Below are 19,949 nucleotides of genomic sequence, written 5' to 3' on the forward strand. Positions count from 1 at the left end.
TAAATAGACAAAACTTTCATCAAATTGAAATATATTAGCAATTACTTACATTGAAGTTTATCATCTAATACAAAGTTGGAAATGGGATTTTTACGGCTGAATAACAACTACATAAGAAACAATCATTGAGTTTCATAAGAATGATATAGTCGTTATTCAGCCATAAAAATCACATTTCCAAAATTTTTCTTTTCAAACACATTACTAATAAAGTATACAAAAATTCCATCCAAATTATACATGAGAAAGGCATGCTTGTGATGCATCAAGAGCTAAAATGTAATCACTTATCAGACTCCTTCTTATGGCACCTGTTCTCAAGTTAACACATCAAATTTGTATGATCTGTGGTTACATGATGGAACTGGAGTTGAATTATTCCGCAACACAATAAATCAAAGAAGGTTCAAATTTCTCATCTGAAATATTAGATTTGATAACAGTGCAACAAGAAGAGATCACAGAATGTATGATAAACATTCTCCAATAAGAGATGTGTTTGACGGCGTGTTGGAAAAGTATAAGACAAGCTTATTAGTGAGTGAATATACAATAGACAATGGATGAGATGCTCGAATCTTTTAGAGGTCAATGTGCTTTTTGTCAATACATCAAGAACAGCTAAATAAAGTATTAAAATTTTCATCCTCTCCTGTTCAAAAACATTTTATACCATGAATATCATAGTTTATGTGGGGCCCAAACTGATGGCCCACATAAAATAGACAATTCAGGACTGGCGTTATGTCTATACTTGTACCATAAGTGATACTAGAAGAAATGACAATTGGTACACTACCATTCCTTTGGCTGAACATCTCCTCAGTGTCTTACACTGGTTGGGATACTAAGGATCCACCTGAATTCCTGAATACCAAGCTCCACCCTGTCAACTCAAGTTTATTTGTTTTAGGCGTATGAATTTAGTGTCTTACAGTCTAGTAAAAACAATGCATCATTCAGATGATATCAACCCAGAATCAAGTGATGCTCAAAAGCAACTTTTACAACTCTACTAAATGAGGAGTCAATTATGAGTTCAAATCATCATACACTGTACCAAGAACTAGTTCTTTGTCAGAACTATTTTAGTATCTAACTTATGAACATAAATTAATAAACACGAATTTTGATTTTTATAACAATACAAAATCTACAGTGTTGAACAGTAAAATATACAAGTTACATAATAATACTATTTATTACATTCATTAAAAATATATTCACATTTTATACATAAACCTTCAATATAAATTATGCTGAAATACTTTTATTACAAAATCATGGATTTTTTTAAAATTTTATTGACAGGTACTTTATGTAATAACTTTTTTATAAATTTACAACCTTCATCTATAGATTTAAATATACATATAATATATATATACATATGTAATTAATATTGCTTATGATATGTCTTGAATTGTTTCAACTACATCCAAGGTTACATCCAAGGTTATTTGAATCCATAGATATCATTAGTGTAGTACAATTATTTAAATACCTTTATTCATAAAAAATTATATAAATTTATATTTAAAAAGTATTAAAGAATACTAATATAATGAGAAAATATTTCTTTTTCTTTCTTTTGTATTTCAATAGATTGTTGTCCTAATTCTGAAGTTAATTTGTGAATTTCAACAGCTCCTTTATCAGTACCTATTGCCTGAAATAAAATAATAAACATATTAATTAATTTTACTATAAATTCAATAAGAAAATTAATAGAGAAAATATACTATTCTCCCTGGTGCAAGTGTAAGTAAGTAAGTATAAGTGTTTCTAAGGTGTCTGTCTCAGAATCCTACCTTGTAGATTCTCACAGTTAACTGAATACCAGTTTTAAGACCACTTTATATAAGTATATCAGTTGACATTTTATTGTACTTTACATCTTCAAAATTTAGGAAATATTTTTCCTGAAATGAAGCTGCAGAATCATCAATTTATAAGGAGTGGGATTTAGAATCTATTTTGTGTTTTAATGAAATCAAAAAAAATTATTTAAATTAATTTTAAAGCATCTTTGCACCAAATAAATAACATATTAGCGATAGGTACAATTAAAAATAGACTCTAGAATGTATTTACAGTACGTCTTTTTTGAATAAAATTGTCATAAAAGTTGATAAAATATTTCTGGTTAAGATTACTCATGAAAAGTTCAAAAGTTTAATCCACCAAGATAAATAATAAATATTTTATTATCAATATATAATTATATATCACAAATCACACCAAAAATGCTTAGGTGAATTACCAATTGAAATTTTTTTTTCCATACAACTTGAAAATTATTGTAAAATTCTTTTTGATAAATTAAATTATAAAAATTGATCCAAATGAAGTATGTATACCCACAATTCAGTGATTTCCCTTCACAAAAAATTAATAAATAAAAAATAAAACTGGTTATTATTAGAAGTATACTTAAACATAATAATGGTAAGAAATAAAGTAATGATGCAAATATATTAAAGATATTAAATTGGATAAAGTAATTATTTTGGACTTGTCATTTAATGAAACATGCAAAATGACAAAATACGGTACAAAAAGAAAAATAATATAATTTATGGAGTTGAAGTGTTTCTAAGATGTCTGTATCAGAATCCTATCCCATAGCAAAATCTTAAAGGATCCATTAAGATTCCTCTAAGTAGGGCAAATTCCTTTTTTTATCTTTCCTTCTTTTTTTTCTTATTATTATGTCTTAAATAATAATATTTTGAAGTATAAAGTAGATATGGACTGTTCAGTGACAACTGAAATGCCACTATTAATACAATTTCCATTCAACTTGAAAATGGGTTATTAAATTTTTTATTTTATTTACAAAAACTGACACAAAATTGATTAAGTATTAACTATCTACACGCAAGTTGGCACAAAAAATTACTAGCATTAAGTAAACATTTAGCAGGGTACTAGGTCGATTGAAAACATTGTCAGTTTAATGTAGATGATATTTATAACCAAACATAAATACGATGCTATTTAATTAATACTAGATTAGTATCCCGTTTAATATTATTATTTTAAAATAATTTTTTCTACTCGCTTTGTTGCTGTAGCTCGCAAATTCCGAAGTCGCTGTCATCAATAGATTCTAAAGAGCTCGTATCTGATTCTGAATTCACATTTATTACAAAATTGTTGATGTGCACATCATATAAAAGTTCATCTTCCACATTTTTTTTTCAACATTGACAACATGCTAGCACACATTGCTCCACTCAGCTTCAGACAATTTATGAAATTCCTCTTCAGCTAACTTAAAAATGTCCAACATGTTAAAAGTTATATTTCTTTTAGCTAGATACTTGCCCTTTCACTTGACCCCAATCACTTCAGTGGCATTTAAGTCAGGGTGATAAGGTGGCAACCGTTAAAATGTGTTACCTACCATAATTTTCAAAAACATCATCTATTAGAAATTTCTTTTTATTTTCTTTGTGTAATTTTATATTACATAATTCAGTCTTTGTCATAGCAGGAGAACAGTTAATTTTTTAACCATTTTATCATATTGCTTTTTAAAGGGTTAGAATTTGGCTGCTTTTGTAGCAGAACAATGTGATACGATGTGTTATCTAGTACAATGACCAACCGAGATGGCAAGTTGGGAATACACTTGTCCTGTACCCTTTTCAGAATCCATCGATTTGTGATAATCTCTTTCTTTTTTTTTCTCCCAATAACAATTATATTTACAATTGGCTCTCCTGCGGAGCCATAAGTAAGTTTTCTGACAAAATCATGTGATAAGAGAGTGTTTGACTAAATATGATGTTTCACAATTCGACTAGCGTGAAATAAACAAAGAAACAATGCTCATAATTCAGTCAAGAATGATATTTAATAAAACAATGAGTGGACTGTAAATAGAATAGAATACGAATTTATACATGTCATAAAAAGACTTCAATGAATGAAAATAAGTTACATAAAATAAAACAAATAAGATATAAGATTGTTAATGATGCCGTTAAACGGGCGAGCTGCTAACACCGCCGATATTGGGCGAGAACTGACACGGTGCAGCAGTCTGCGTGTATACCGCCACTACTTTAGTGACGTATATGCGCAAACATACCGGCCACCAAAATATATATTTTTGTATATATTTTTAAATAAAACATAGTATTTATCCAAAATGTTCAATGATAAACAATAAAATCATTGGTCAGATAATAAAATAAAATAATCACTAAAGATACAGGCACAAAAAAATAACACAACTGAACACCTTTAAATAGTTAAACAGAGTAAAATAAAATACACAAAGTTACTCAGGATTATCTGACACTGGTAATTTGCAAAGCTTATTGATCGATCTCTTAAAGACACCTTGATTATTAAGTAATGTCACAACACGAACAAATTTGTCAGAACCAGGATGAGTCTCTTTGACTACAGCTAACTTCCATCGCAAAGGTGGTAAATTATCTACTTTGACGACTACGACGTCACCGACTTTGAGGTTGGATTGTTCAGTTGCCCACTTCTGGCGTTGTTGAAGGGAGTTCAGGTAATCAGCTGACCATTTCTGCCATATTTGTTGAGTCATTTGCTGGTCTCGTTGCCATCGGTTCAACCTGTTAACAGCTAAGTCAGGATCAGAAATTGCTGTTAAGGGTTCTCCTATAAGGAAATGTCCTGGAGTTAGATAGAATATTTCTAGAGGATTGTCTGATAATTTGGTTAAAGGTCTTGAATTGAGACAGGCTTCAATCTGTGCTAATAAGGTAGTAATTTCTTCAAAGGTTAAGGAATTATTTCTAGCTACTCGGCGTAAATGATATTTCAACGATTTAACGATAGCTTCCCACAGCCCGCCAAAATGTGGTGAGTGGGGAGGTATGAAATGCCATTGACAAGATTCAATCGTTGACCAAGTTGATGAACATTTTTTGATCCAGAAAAAACTACACTAGAATCTGTCCACAGATAAATTTTGTTAAATTCAATGAAAATTGTTTCCATAATTTGTTTTATCAAACGAGAAAGTAGAAGAGCTACACAGAGCTCTAAACGCGGCAGTGATATTTGCTTTAAAGGTGCCACCTTAGATTTTGCAGTTAACAATTTAACAGTAACCTTTCTTGATTCGTCAATACACCGAATGTAAACGCAGGCACCATATGCTCTTTCGGAGGCATCTGAAAAGTCATGGAGTTGGATATTTATATATTTTTCATGTGATAAAACCAATCTATCGATCTTTATTTTATTTACTAAAGGAAGCTGACAGTTAATATTCTTCCACGATTCTTCCAATTGTTCTGGTAGTAGATCATCCCAGCCAAGGTTTGCTTGCCAAATGCGTTGCATAAATATTTTACAAACTATAATGGTGGGTGCTAACAATCCTAAAGTATTACATTTGATGAAATGATTACTATAACGTTTCTTTTAGTAAATTTCTTGTTGTTGGATAAATTTTCTATTCTGAATTTACTAACTATTTGAAATTGCTCGTTAGACGGTTGCCAAAATAAACCTAAACTCTTTACGGTGTCGCTACAATCAAAATTTAAAGAATGAGGCGTCTCCCGAAATTCTGGTGGAATAGTTTCTAAAAGTTTACTTGAGTTAGTTGACAATTTTCTTAACGGAAAACCTCCCGACTCCAATAGTGCTTCAAGGTCTCTTTGAAGAGAAATGGCTTGATGTAAGTCTTCTGCTCCAGATATACAATCATCAATGTAAAAATCACGCTGAAGAATCTTTGCGGCTTGAGAATAATTGTCGGCGTCTTCAAAGGCAAGTTGCCTTAAACATCTGGTCGCTAAAAACGGCGCTGATGCAGTCCCATACGAGACAGTAGTTAATTTATACTCACGCACAGGTTCATTGCTAGATTTTTTCCACAGTATACGCTGAAGGTTGTAGTCACCAGGGTTTATCCTTATTTGGCGATACATTTTGCTAATATCGGCTATAAATGCGATTTTGTGTGTACGAAACCGTAACAAGATAGCGCATAAATCTTGTTGAATCGTAAGACCGACTCTCAGTAGATCATTTGATGAAATACTGTTGCCAGTTTTCGAAGATGCGTCAAAAACCACCCGAGTTATGGTTGAGGTGCTTAAGGTTTTAAAAACGGCTTGATGCAGCAAATAGTAACATGATTCATTATTGTTAGGTGGTTCGGCTAATTTCATATGACCTAAGGATTCATATTCATTAAGAGACTTATGATAATCTTTCTTTAAGTGATTGTCACGGTTCAGTTTTTTCTCTAAGAAATTTAGTCTTGATTGAGCTGTAGTGTTTGACTCACCGAGAGCCGAATGTTCTTTAATTAACGGTAACTTTACAATAAAGCGGCCAGTTTCATCTCGTAAGATATTTTAAACAAAATGTTTTTCGCAGAGTTTCTCATCTTCTGACCATCTGCTGACTTCCTCTATTTGGCAAAATCTCTGCATTTGTTGATCTAGTGATTCTCTTTGTAATGTAAAAAAAATTGTAATTAGTTGAACTGGACTTATTTGAACTGGGTGAATATTCACCGCTAACGATCCATCCTAATTCGGTATTTTGAAGTCCAATATGAAATTTCAAGCTGTCATAAATCACAAAATATTAATTTCACCATCAAATAGTCCAAAAAACAAATATTAATAACAAAGAATAAAAAGAAAAAGAAAAAAATAATTAGAGGTAACAAAGAAATTAGATACGACACCATTAAACTTGACAGTATTAGATTCCAAACTGTTACGCAGACCCTAGGTCGAGTACATGGGCACATCTCAACCGTCCCTGCTGTTATCGAGTAGTTTAATTGCAAAGTGGTTTACATGATTTTCAAGCCTCTGCAGGTATTTGACACTGCGCTGCTGTGCAGTCTCATGAACCGACAGGAGCTCCAGATAATTGTGAATCTCATCATTCCGCGTGAACCATGGCCTTCGGCAATTCCTCGCTATTTTTTCTGGAATCGTTGTATAATTTCCACATTGCTAGTACTAGCCGTTCCCCATAATTCTACACCGTACGTCCAGATTGGACGCACGATAGCCTTATAAATTAAGATTTTCTTGGATAATGTGATGCCTGAATTCCTCCGTAGCAGCCAGTGAAGTTTCTTGTACCCTGTGTTCAGCAGTTTCCTCTTCATCCTCATGTGACACTTCCAGGTCAAACACCGATCCAGGTGAAGTCCCAGGTACCGCACAGTCTCCGTTTGCGGGATCAAGACACCATCGAAGTACACACCGGGACATTCACCCATCCGCATGACAAATGTGACGTGCCTCGACTTACCTTGTTTAACCTTAATCCTCCACTTTTTCTCCCATGTGCAGACACGGTCTAGCGCCTTTTGTAAGTCCTGCGATGCTAGGCCAGTGTCTTTGTTAACGGCTAGGATACTAGTGTCATCGGCGAACGTGGCGACGATGCAATCATCCAGGGCAGGGATGACCGCAGTGAATATGGAATACAACACAGGGCCCAGCACAGAGCCCTGAGGGACACCCGACCCAATCTCAAAGAATCTTGAAAACTCATGATTACATTTCATCTGAGCAAAACGCCCCTTAACGGCCTGTTGATTGAATATATGTGTATACAATCGGTCTTACTTCTTTGCGAAACAGGTAAATTTGTCATAGAAATTTCATTCTTTGCATTTTAATGTCGTGCAGTTCTATCAGTATTTTCCAGTTTTCTTCTGTTTTTTTTTTCTTCTAAATCCCACTTTACATAATATTTTCCTTAAAGAGTTCACTTCCTTTAAAATTAATTTCACTTTCGCGAGCTTTTTGAATAATTCTCTTCACAGTAGGAACGCATTTTTCTGTTACATACATAAAATTTATTTATTAAATGCCTCAAAGTACCCGTGTCAAATGTAAATTGCCCACACGGCTGGGGGGAGGCGAATTACACGTTTTCTCGGCAAAACGAACACGGATGGCTTCTCAGTTTCATTTGATTTCCCATCTCCTATAATTCTTTGGACTGCTCATTTTGATAATTTTGTACCTAGAACAACCGTATTCAGCACTTCAGTTTTTCTTACTACTCGGGTTCTGGCATTGTTTTGCAAAAAGAAATTGTAAACATTGAATACAATTTCCCTCCCCTGACTATGAACTACTGTACCTTTTCCTCCTAACTTTGGAATTTTAAAAGAAAATAACTGTATTAAAATATTAAAAATTTACATGACTGAATTTATGACAAAGCCTTAAACAAAAACACCCACAATAAATAGTAAAAATAAATCATTAACAGCTGAGTAAAATATATACCGCAATAAATCTTTAACAACTTCTGGAACATAATTACAAGCATTGTGTAACATATGATTCTTCACAGGGTAATGAGTAGAGTAGATCAAAAATAAGAAAATGAAATTCTTAGAATTGCTTGTTGTGTTTACAACAATTCATAAGTAGCACTTTAGTCATGTATGATTCATGAATGATTTTATCATTATTAGTTGCTATACAACAGGAAGTAGGCCTAGATCAAAACAACAATATATAATTTAGAATAAAACTGAACAATTACATAAGCTACATCAAGTTTAAGAAACCTGGTTTTTATATATTATCATACTACAAAAGACATTTGGAAATTGACAGTTTAGTTTGCTTGTAACAGAGGCCATTGCATGCAAAATACTAGTACATAGGCTTTCAACTCTGTGCCAACATTATGTGCCACCGAGTCTACCTACATACACAATTCAATAAATTCCTTTATTTCAGTATTTTAGTAGAATCAAATAATTACAAAAATACAATTGCCATGGAGCTAAATTAAGACATATTTTACATATTTATTTTACATATTTTACATATTTTTATTTTTACATATTATTTTTTGTAAGACTGTTATGTTGGATCACTAACATAGAAGCCCACCAACTGACAAAATTCACTTGATTGCATGCTCGATTGAAATCCCCATCTTATTAACTAAAACGGACAAGGCTAGTAGAAATTAATTATAATTAATCTCTAGAAACTAATTTCTAGATCACAGTTGTTCATCATACTACAATCCACAAGACTATAAATACTTGTTTATATACATAAAAAAATAGAATAACTCTTGTTTTATCTAGTATATGGGTGAAGCATTTGAGTTTACATAACCATAATATTTTAATAAATTTAGTTTATTCAGTTTCTCTCAAAGTTTATGTTTTAAAGATTAAAAACATTCTAAAATTATAACAGAGAATAATGCCTGTATAAAACCTAATGTTTAATTCTACATATACCTGTAAATACTGTATACTGTAAATATGTTTTGGCAATTTTTATAGACATAGAGTGTTGGAGTTCTGTCCTCTATGAGTTGGAACGCCGTAATGTTCCCGTAGCCCTGCAGGCCGTGGTACGTGACTATTTGTCTAATCGTACGACTGTGTTTAAAGATGCGTACCTAGCTGTGGAAAAGTCCGTCACCAGGAGAAACCCGCAGGGTTCCGTTCTCAATCAACTGCTGTGAAACCTGGTATTTGACGGGTTTCTGGAATTGGCATTCCCAGAAGGGGTCACGGCCCAAGCTTTACCGATAACTGTCTCCTTTTAGTTCGTGGTAATTCACTACCACAGCTGGAAGATCGAGAGCAAGCGGCCTTGTCGATCGCGGAGGGCTAGATGGACATTCAAAGATTAAAGATTTCTGTGCCCAAGACGAAGTTTATGCTTCTCAAGGGTGCAGACAAGTTATCGTACAGTGGAAACCCCCACATTAAGTAAAGGCTGTGCAATAAGCCGAATGAGAATTCATAAGTACCTAGGTGTTTTGTTTGATGAGAAGTTGCTGTTTAGCAGTTACATTAGGCAAGTAGCGGTGGACGCCGTCTCAGTGATGCACAAACTAAGGAGAATTGCTCGGAAGGTCTATGGGTTGTCTGGCCGTCAAATGTATATTGTTTACCGAGGTGTCTTCGAAAGCATGATCTCTTACGCGGCGCCCGTTTGGGCGCATAGGTTGGTTATGAATACAGCACTTGTTCAAAATTTAAGGAGTGCCAAATGCAGATCCTTAATTGTATGCACTAGTGTCTTTAAAACAACCTCCTACAAGGCTACCACCGTATAGGGAAAGGCTCACAATCGATTTGGCGGTGAAAGTTCAGGCAGCCATGTGGAGATTGCAAAGAGGTCTGGAGGCCAAGGTATTTGGGATACGGTTTTGAGCCGGGCCAGTACCGGAACGGAACGGTGATCACAATGCACCGGATCTAAATTTCGTTCAGTTGCCCATCTTCCGCCTGCGGAAGAGACTGCACAACCTCGTGATGGAAGCATGGCAGATGGAATGGGGCACCACAACTAAGGGAAGATGCCTGTACAAGTTCATATGGGATCTGAGGGGATGGTATGCCTCGAGTTCGTTTTTAAGTGTAATAGGTGCTCACCAACCATGTTAATTTGAACCAATATCTGTTTAGGTTCCGCCTGGCAGCTGGTAGCTGTGCGTCTCCAGGGAGGTCCAGTCAAATGAACATCTGATTATTGACTGCCCTGATCTTGGGCAAGGGGCGCCAGAGACCGGGCACACTGGAACTTAGAGGTCAAGGGGAAAACTGGCCACTCACAAGCGGCGAGTCAATGTGGCGAGAGCCGCATTGTCAGACCGTGTAAGAGTTCCTTGATGCGGTTCTTATGTTCAACTGACATCAGTAGTTTACTTAAGAGAAATACTCCTAACATACTGCTGTGGGAAGCTAATCTTGAGATATATGGCTGACCACCAGTCAATTAGGGCTCCAAGCAGAAATATGATGGACAGGTACTTGCGGGCATTCAGCGACCTAGGAGTGGCAGCAAATTTCTGTCTTGACAAAGCAAATTTTAATTTATGGTTGTCATATATATTTTTAGTAATTGACAGTGTGCGCCTACCCATTTTAGTAAATATATGACAAGTGAGCGGTTGCGACAGGTAAGTTGGAGGTGTATGACACCACGCTTAGTCCACTCATGTTGTTAGGTAAGCTCTTGGAGCTATTTAGGGCACTGATCACTAAATTGTTTCGAGGCTCAGTAGCCGTTTGTTGCACAGACATTTGGTTTTATGCTTTAGGGTGACCGAATGGGGTGGTGGCAGGAGAAATGCCAGGCAAACCATATACATATACATTCACAAAATATGGAAGCCTTTGTTTGTTCATATGGACATAATACTCTTATATTACTAAATTCAGTTCAAGCACAGATTTATTTACTTATCAAAATAAGGTGAAAATACTAAGTAAAAATTAAGTAGTTTAATTACTTTCTTCCAGTAAAATTATTATGTGATGTAGGAGAAGTAAATTTAATAGAAAATTCTGTACATCGTAATACAGGCATCTATAACAATCTACTTTCTATCCTCTTTTCTCAAAAGTAAGATCTCAAACTTCCATCATTTATGTAAGCATATTTAGAATAAATTGGTTGAAACATTGTAAAATAAAGTAAGGGACAATGAATAAAGTAAGGAACTGTAGAATTAAAATGTATTACCAAAAATTGCGTCTCTTTATGAGGAGAAATTTGTATTGTAGAGACCAAAGCATTATTCATTGGTACAGAAAATAATGGAAATATATCACTTTTACATAAATCCCAGATATGGAGGCTGAAACAGAAAATATAATATCTCAGGAAGATTATAACAAATTATATCACCAAAGTTGAAGTTAATATTTGTGAAACAACTGTGCTGAACATCAGCTCAGCTATTTATATGATCTCTTTTACTGGATTATTTTAACAACAGAAAACAAACTAAGAAATACTTCATAGACAACTGTAAATTGTCCTGTGACATTTCCTATGATATTTCTGCTTACCTCTTAAGTATTCAGGAATTCAGGACTTATTAAAAGCAATGATTTTTTTTGTCTTTGATATTATTTATCCATTTCCTACATAAACTGGTTATTTTCATTTGATTTTTAACTTTTCATCTTTATAGATTAAAGAAATTTATAGGTTACCGCAAGTATAGGTTTTATAGATGATTCATCAATAAGGAAGTTAAAAATTCAGTTTAGCAACTTTAAATGCATACCTACAAATAATATAACTTAAAAGCCAGTTGTCTCGAATTATATTTGTTTATTTTTGCAGTTTTCAGACTAGAATTATTACTTTTCCTAAATATCTCATATTTTCAGGATTTCTTAATGCATTCAATCTACCCTGATCTTTTTTCATATATTTATTTGATAAATCAATAAATCAAATTTTAGCTTAATGTAACTTCAGCTAAATTAGCTAAAGTTTTTTTTTTTAAATATCCTTATCTGTTAATATTAGCTTTGACAATATATTTTCTATTACTCTATAAATAGGATAACTTCTTACAACGCAGCTAAATTCCAAACAGCATTGATGCTAACATTTTTTTTTCTAAGAATAAAACTTGACAATAGATTTTAATATGAAACTCAAAATGAAAATAACTGCAACACAATTTTTGCTGAAAATTAACATGACCATAATGTATGGTTAATGTAACTAGTGATTTTTTACATTTAAAACAGTGAAACTAATTATTTAATGACCAACACTAAATACTTTAGATAAAGTTTATTTGATAATTCAATTTTATTTTGTTATATTTCAGTTTTCATTAACATTGTAGAATATTCCATTTTTACCTTGTTAAAATGTAAATGCTTGCAGAAACAATTTATTTAATAAAAGCTTATATTCACACTCAAGTTAATTATTCTTTTTTCCATTGATAATAACTTCAGATTCAGATTTTTATTGTTTGGTTGATGTAGAAGTTTTAATTAATTCTGCTAGGTAGTAAAATATACTCCAACACTGAGAATTCTTTATAAGGTTACCAATAAATATGGAATATAGTATATTTTATTATATTATATATTATATTATATTATTTTTTATCATTAATTTTAGTTATATTTAATTATTAAAATTTTATATAACTTTTTTTTTCTTAAATCATGAAAGTTGCTGATTACTTTAGGATATTCTAATTTATTTGGGTAAGATTTAATAAAAGATTATACCATGAATTTTCATCCAATATAAAAAAAACTCCAGCCCTGTGAAGAGACCACTGCAAACTGATGATCGCTGGACCAGGATTAGCAACTGTTCCAGCTACATCAACTAATGGGAATTCAAATCTGTTTAGATAAAGTCGCACACGTCCTCCATTAGTTCCAACCTAAGTTTGAAAGAAATGAACTGAATATAGTATACACTTAACTATTATTACATAACTTGAAAAAGGATATATTTACATATCAGTACCTCAGAGAGAAAGGATAAAAAGTCTCAAAAAGTGAATTTCATAGGAGAGCCAAATAAAGATTTTTCCCCATTCATTTTTATCTGATTTTTCTTTTATACTATTGTCTTTAATTTTGTATCATAATTTTTTTATATAATTTAATTTTTTTTCCTTTTTGAAAATATTGAACACTGTGTCTTTTTCCAGATTACAACTCAGTTTGGTTATGAAATGTAAATAAAGCACTATGTTCCTTCATCTTCATAATCACTGTTACAAAATGAGAATTTGCAAATTTATTTAATGCTAAAGGAGTTTCATTTTCTTCTCTAAAAGTAATAAAAATATATTATTAAAAATACAATAATGGAAAATATTTTTAAAAAAGGAATTATATATTATAGTCATAAAAAAATGTTATTAATGACAAAAAAGAATAGAATTAAGTACAATAAATATTTTAATAATCATAAAGAATCATAGAAAGATAAAATTTGATAAATTACAAGTATTGTTGAAAATACCTTCAAGATAACAAAAAAATACTGATTTCATAATAATCGCAAAAAAATTTATATAATAATATGTTAAAAAAAAAAATTGTTCTATACAACCATAGAAATATGAAATTCACAGAAATATTACACAATGAAACATTCAACACTTGTGTAATGAAAAACCAATTTCATAAATACTTTTAGATTATTCAAAATCATCATCTGCAGGAAATTGTCATGCATTATGTTTATGTTACAGACTCCTATATTAACGTATGACATTCACTTGGCAGGAATTGTAACAGTGACATAAAATATCATTGTATGTTTTAAAAGAAATTATTTGGATTGTTCTATGTCAAAGGAGTGAGAAAGTATTGTCTAACAAAAAACATACCAAAAGGTTCTTTTTTTTTATTTGCAACCGGCAGGCATTAAAATAACTATAGAAGTTTCTTATCAATATATAATTTTCTGTAAATAAAAAATTTTAGTTTGTTACACAAGAAATTTAAATCTAATTCTGTATTATACACTTTATATTTACTGAACTTTTTAGAAATAACTGTTGCCAATCCAATGAATTAAAGTAATTAATTCCTGAGCCTTTCTTCTTTTCAATAACTTGTACTTAATCGCTACGATAAATATCTTAATTCATGTGGCGATTATATAGAGAAGTAGTATAAGGAATGTAGTTTAAAATACAAAATATTTATAAAGTTTTCAGAATAAATTTTTTTTACAATGAAACATTATTTATTTTAAATAAATGATTATTCAACAAATGCATTTTTATTTACCCATTTAAAATAAGATATGTAACTCTACCTAATACTGTAATTTATTTTTATTACATTTCTTTCTCGCATAATGTTCTTTGTTAATTACTTTTTTAATGCAAGTGCTAATTAATTGTTTGCAGGTTTCAGACAGTGACAGAGTGTTTTCAGACAGACTGAAAGTGTTAATGACATTTTACTTTCAAGTTTAACATTTATCCTACCGTATAAGAAAGATTGATTGTAATGTGTGATCAAAACAAGATGTAAGCATGTGTATCTTATTCTCAAAAATAATGATTATAAGTTAAATACCATATAAACTGAAATAGAATATTGTAGAATTAATTATTGCATGTTGAAACAAGTTTTAAATATCTAAAAGCAAAAGCTATTCATAATATAATAAAATTAAAAACTAAATATAATTTTGAATGATAACAACACTACATTATAGTCTCCAACTAATAGTCATGGTAATAATTATTAGTTGGTGTCATTATGGACAGAGAGTTACTCATAGATAATTTTAACATTTCAAAACCATACTGTCACATTGAAGACTGTAATCTTGCCCTAAAGATGTCGTCAACCTCTCTTGTCACAAGAGAATTAGTCCTGAGTTAATGCTGTTGTAGACCCAAATTACTAAAGCACACCTATGATGCACAATAAAATTCCATTGATGCATATCAGTCACTCATCCTATTAATACACTGGATCTTAAGTTTGGGTAATTACTACTTAATGAAAACCAAATAATCATCCCTTTCTGTATCTAAACAAATAAATAATTATCTCATTTAATTATAAAATCATAGAGACTAAATGTACCTTAAGATATTTTTACAGAAGGCACACAAGCATAATTTTTTTAACATGGCAATTCAAAAAAATATTGAATAAAACCTTTCCTTACAAAGTATCATTTTCAAAGTCAGACACAATCTGTTTAGTCCGGTGTTTGATGGTAAAAATAAACTGCAATTTAAGAAGCACCTTCCATATGTCGCGAAGAGGGCCTGTAATGTCTTCTTCGGTATTCGACATGTGGTCGGTCAATCCTGATGTTTTGTTTTATAAATGATGTTTTTGTTGTTCTTCTTCTTTGTTTTGTTTTGTTTCAATGTATTGTTATTGTACCGTGTAATATTTTTATGTTTCGTGTTGTGTGTTGAACTCACTTTTACGTAATTTCAATCCTTAGAAACCACCCCTTATGATGAAATTTAAAAAAAAATCAAGTTTTCAACAGTTTGAAATGTTTTAATGGTGCATTTATAATGAATTCAAATCCCTTTACTGTTTATAATATAATTTATGATTTATTACAACATTTCAAACCTTAATAACCACCCCTTATGAAAAAAATTGTTAAAATTATGGATGTAATCGTTTTGTAGCTTATAATCAATTAAATGTGTAGAATAAACATTATTCCATATTCTGAAACATAATTTATGATTTGTTACAACGTATGGAACCCTTAGAATGACAAAAAAATTCTTAGTTTTCAACAGGTTAAAATGTTTTAATGGTTTATTTATAATTAATTATAAACTTTTAAAGTTTTTAATATAATTTATAATCTACTGCAACGCTCCAAACCTTACAAACCGGCTTCGTAATTAAAATTTACATGCTTCGAAAATTTCACCCAAAAAATTCAATTGGATTTTCAACGATAACTTCCTTAATTTTTAAGCTATCCAATCTATCAAAAAAACATTTTGCATGGAATTTTAATGGTTATTAGGCATGTAAAATTCAAATTCCTTGGGCCCTTCGTTTTTGGAATTTATAGTTTAAAGGGCTTAGGCGTGGTCTTCGCACTCAAATGCAAATTTCTAACGGTGATATCTCAATCAATTTTTATTCTATAGAAATAAAAAAACACAGTTTTCATTAAAAAAAAGAAAACAGAAAATTTGTACTTAGTATTTTTTTACGTATTTTAGTTTTTTAATTATGAAAAAATGAAGTTTTTTAAGAAATTTAAAATTTTTTTAAAATTTGAATCGACCTTTTCTTTCAAATCTAGTTATGTCAAACCGGTCAAACTTCTAGAACATATTTTTGTACTTAAATAAAGTAAATTGTAAAAGGATTACGTCCAATTTCAATTCTTGCGGAAAAGTCATTTCTTTCATTGCTGATGTTTTTTTTTCGAAAAAGTAAGACAACCCCCTTTTATTTTCATCATAACTACGTTAGTTTTCATGCTAATGATTTTTACCAAAGCTAATTTTAAAGGTCTTTTTAAGTACTTTGAAAATTACAGTATAAAAGTTTCCGTTTTTCCGTTATTTTATGTTGAAGGGTTCGAATTCAGTTTTCGTTTAACAAAAAGTTACCTTCAACGAGGCATAATTCGGTTCGTGTTGCATCTACAGAAATAAATAAAAAATTTAGTATCTTCGTTACTCCAAAAGTTTCATTTTTGCCAATATTTTTTTCGATAAAACGTAAGGTTTTTGAGTTATTCGTGAAAAATCAACATTTTCATTCAACCACGAATAATTCAAAAAGTATTGACTACAAAAAATTTTTATAAAACTTTTTTGCTCAGAATTTATTCCTAAATCGATTTCTGTGGTTATTTTGAATGTAATAATTTCCACTCACGAGAAGGGGTGGCTTCCACTCCCAGGGTAAAAGCACACATCGGCACTATATAACTTTTGTTCTTTGAGCTAATTACTGTCTAAATTTCATGTAAATCGGTTTTGTCCAGTAGAAATCTGTGCGAAAAACCGTCAAACACTAGACTAGATTCTGATTAATGAAGCAATTCTGTTAATTTTTCTACATTCTGTCTTATCCATCAGTATTTTCTTACTAAAATCTTAATTTAGTTATTTTCCAACTGGAAATTTCATTGATGTCATATATTTCTCAAAGATTAGATAAAAATGATAAAAATTTAATTCTTCCTTACTTACTTACTTACCAGAAACATAGGATTCCCATCTGGTGATGGTTCTACACAGTTAATGGAAGATGTATCTTCTGTAATTAAAAGAAATACACTTGTACAGCAAATTATCTTAAGCTAGTTTTATTATTATATCTCGTATAAAAAGCAAGTGTAGGAAATGTCTCAAACTTGGTTCTTACTCTTCTTCAAAACAGTAGAAGTAGGATATTATTTCTCAAAATTGATTCACCATAAACTACTCCAAAATATTGTATTAATTATTAGAATATTCAGTGAGAAACTGCTGTTATGTTATAGTAAATTCTCAGATATTCAGAGATTGTCCTGTTAACTGAAATTTATACATTTTTAATCAATGATCCATGATGACTTTTAAATCACTTTTAATAATAATCATTCCATCAAAGACTAAATGTATACAGATTTACTAGATGCCGTTCGGCATCTAGTTGATGTTGTCCCTCCAACATCTTTCAACAGCCAAAAAAGAAACATTTTATTTTTTTGGTCTGTCTTTTTTCTGACATGTCCAACTGCCAACATATGTGCTCTGAAGAGCACATATGTACTGAAGATATAACAAATTACAGTCATTACATTCAAAGATTCACTCTTACAGTCAATTACCTATTAGCATAATAATTCACAGCTTGGGTTACAGTTACATTTTGAAATGCAACATATGACTATGATATAAATAAAGTAGAAATTGTTATTTGTTCTATACATTGTATTGAGTGTAATATTTTGTCTGTAGAGTAAATATTTATTGTCAGTGTAACTGCAATCTGTAGGATAGTAACTGTATATTATGCTTCACAAATTATGTTTTTAATTTTAATTGTTAACAACTTCTTTTACCGGTTTACTCTGATTATAATCAGTAATATTAAATTGAAAATGACTTAACAGCATTTATGAAATAGAGTATTTACTCTTAAAGTTTGTATGAGTAAAATAAAATACATTTAACTAACCTAATTTAGTTCTATATATCAGAGGCTGTGTTTTTCCACTAGGCTGAATGCAGTGAGCTACTAAACCAACATTTGTTCCAATGTAAATATGATTATTATTTACAGCCATTACTCTAAATTGAAGCTTTGTGTCAAATGACCTGTAAGATAGATAAAAACAAAAATTACTTTTTTTAAGATTATTTTTAATATATCAATTATATTATATACCTATTCTTTTGATTATATATTCTTGTTAATCTGAAATCAACAAGAATTGATTTTTTTTTTTTATATATATTATTTAAAGTAAAGGAATCATGCAATCTTTTTCTTTACTTTAAATTACATAAATGTTATTGCTTGTTTTTTTGTTATTTACTGTAATCACTTCCTCCAATAATTAATTTGGCTTTTTTTTGTATTTGTTTCTTAATCTCTTTCGGAATATTTCTTAATGACCAGCGACACTTTCCTTACTCCTTTTGCTGAAAAGATTTATTGAAATGTGAGGTTTTTTTGAGAAAACACTTAAAAAATTATTTTTATATTAATAAGTCAAAGTGTAGCTCATCAGATTTAAAAGCCTGTTATTCAACATATGTTTTACTGGATTTTTTATTGGTTATTGCAGACCAATAAAAAATCCATTGCAGACTGTCTAGTCTAGAGTATAAGATATTTCCAATTATGCAAAGTACAAGGCATTGAAATTAAAAGAGGCCCCATAATTAATTTAGTCTCTAAATAATAATTTATTGGCAAACATATTCACAAAAATTTACAGAAAGTGTGAAAATGATATCCATCCACTTGTCAACAAATTTGACCATACTACTACTTGATAGCTGCACCCTGTTCATTTCCTAGATGCCAATGGTAATGTTTTCCTAAATTTCTGCAGGATGTGTGGATTGCTCCTATAGATAATTTCTTTTAAGTAACTCCCACAGAAATAGTCTGAACTAGTCAGATCAGGGGATCTTGGTGGTCACAATATCCTTTAGACATGATTCTTCCATTGAAAAAATCTTGTAGCATAGTAGAGCAAGCCGTTATTGGTGTTCTCTTGTTGCAACCAGCAGTCATACTCATCCTCTTTCACTAAAAGTATGAACTGTTGGATAATTTCTTGGTGGACAGCAGCAACCACAGGTTTTTTTTCAAAACTAGAGTCCTATTATTCATCATCTTGAAACTGTACACCATACACCTATTTTTGGGGGATAGGGGAGATTAAAAAAAAATGTACAGTTTTTCAGTCCCCCATGTTTGGTAGTTTTGACTATTCACACACCTACCAAGGTGAAACCATGCTACATCTGTGAAAAAAAGTTTTCTAAATTTCCAATGTTGCCTTTAATGAAGTTCTTGATCCATTGACAGTAGTGAACCCTTTTAGTATAATATCAAGAATTATCGATATGAATAACATCTCAACACCCATTCCATCCATAAACAAAAAATAAATATAACTGTAATTAAATAATTACACTCTCCATAAGAGAAAGACTCAGCAGCAAGGAAATTT

General features: G+C 31.1%; 1 protein-coding gene across 1 annotated transcript in view; it reads right to left on the minus strand.

Moving 5' to 3' along the window:
• Positions 1 to 1,299: 1,299 nt before the first annotated feature.
• Positions 1,300 to 19,949, minus strand: part of LOC142324540 (cytoplasmic dynein 2 intermediate chain 1-like) — an 89,965-nt gene continuing 71,315 nt past the window's right edge. The window contains exons 14-18 of the mRNA XM_075365378.1: positions 18,440 to 18,579; positions 17,475 to 17,533; positions 13,019 to 13,179; positions 11,496 to 11,610; positions 1,300 to 1,669 (exon numbers count right to left, since the gene is read on the minus strand). Of these exons, the coding sequence (XP_075221493.1) occupies positions 1,547 to 1,669; positions 11,496 to 11,610; positions 13,019 to 13,179; positions 17,475 to 17,533; positions 18,440 to 18,579 (598 nt within the window). The 3' untranslated portion in view covers positions 1,300 to 1,546. The remainder of the gene's footprint in view (positions 1,670 to 11,495; positions 11,611 to 13,018; positions 13,180 to 17,474; positions 17,534 to 18,439; positions 18,580 to 19,949) is intronic.

This window comes from Lycorma delicatula, chromosome 5 (assembly GCF_047948215.1).
Source record: "Lycorma delicatula isolate Av1 chromosome 5, ASM4794821v1, whole genome shotgun sequence".
Lineage (NCBI taxonomy): Eukaryota > Metazoa > Arthropoda > Insecta > Hemiptera > Fulgoridae > Lycorma > Lycorma delicatula.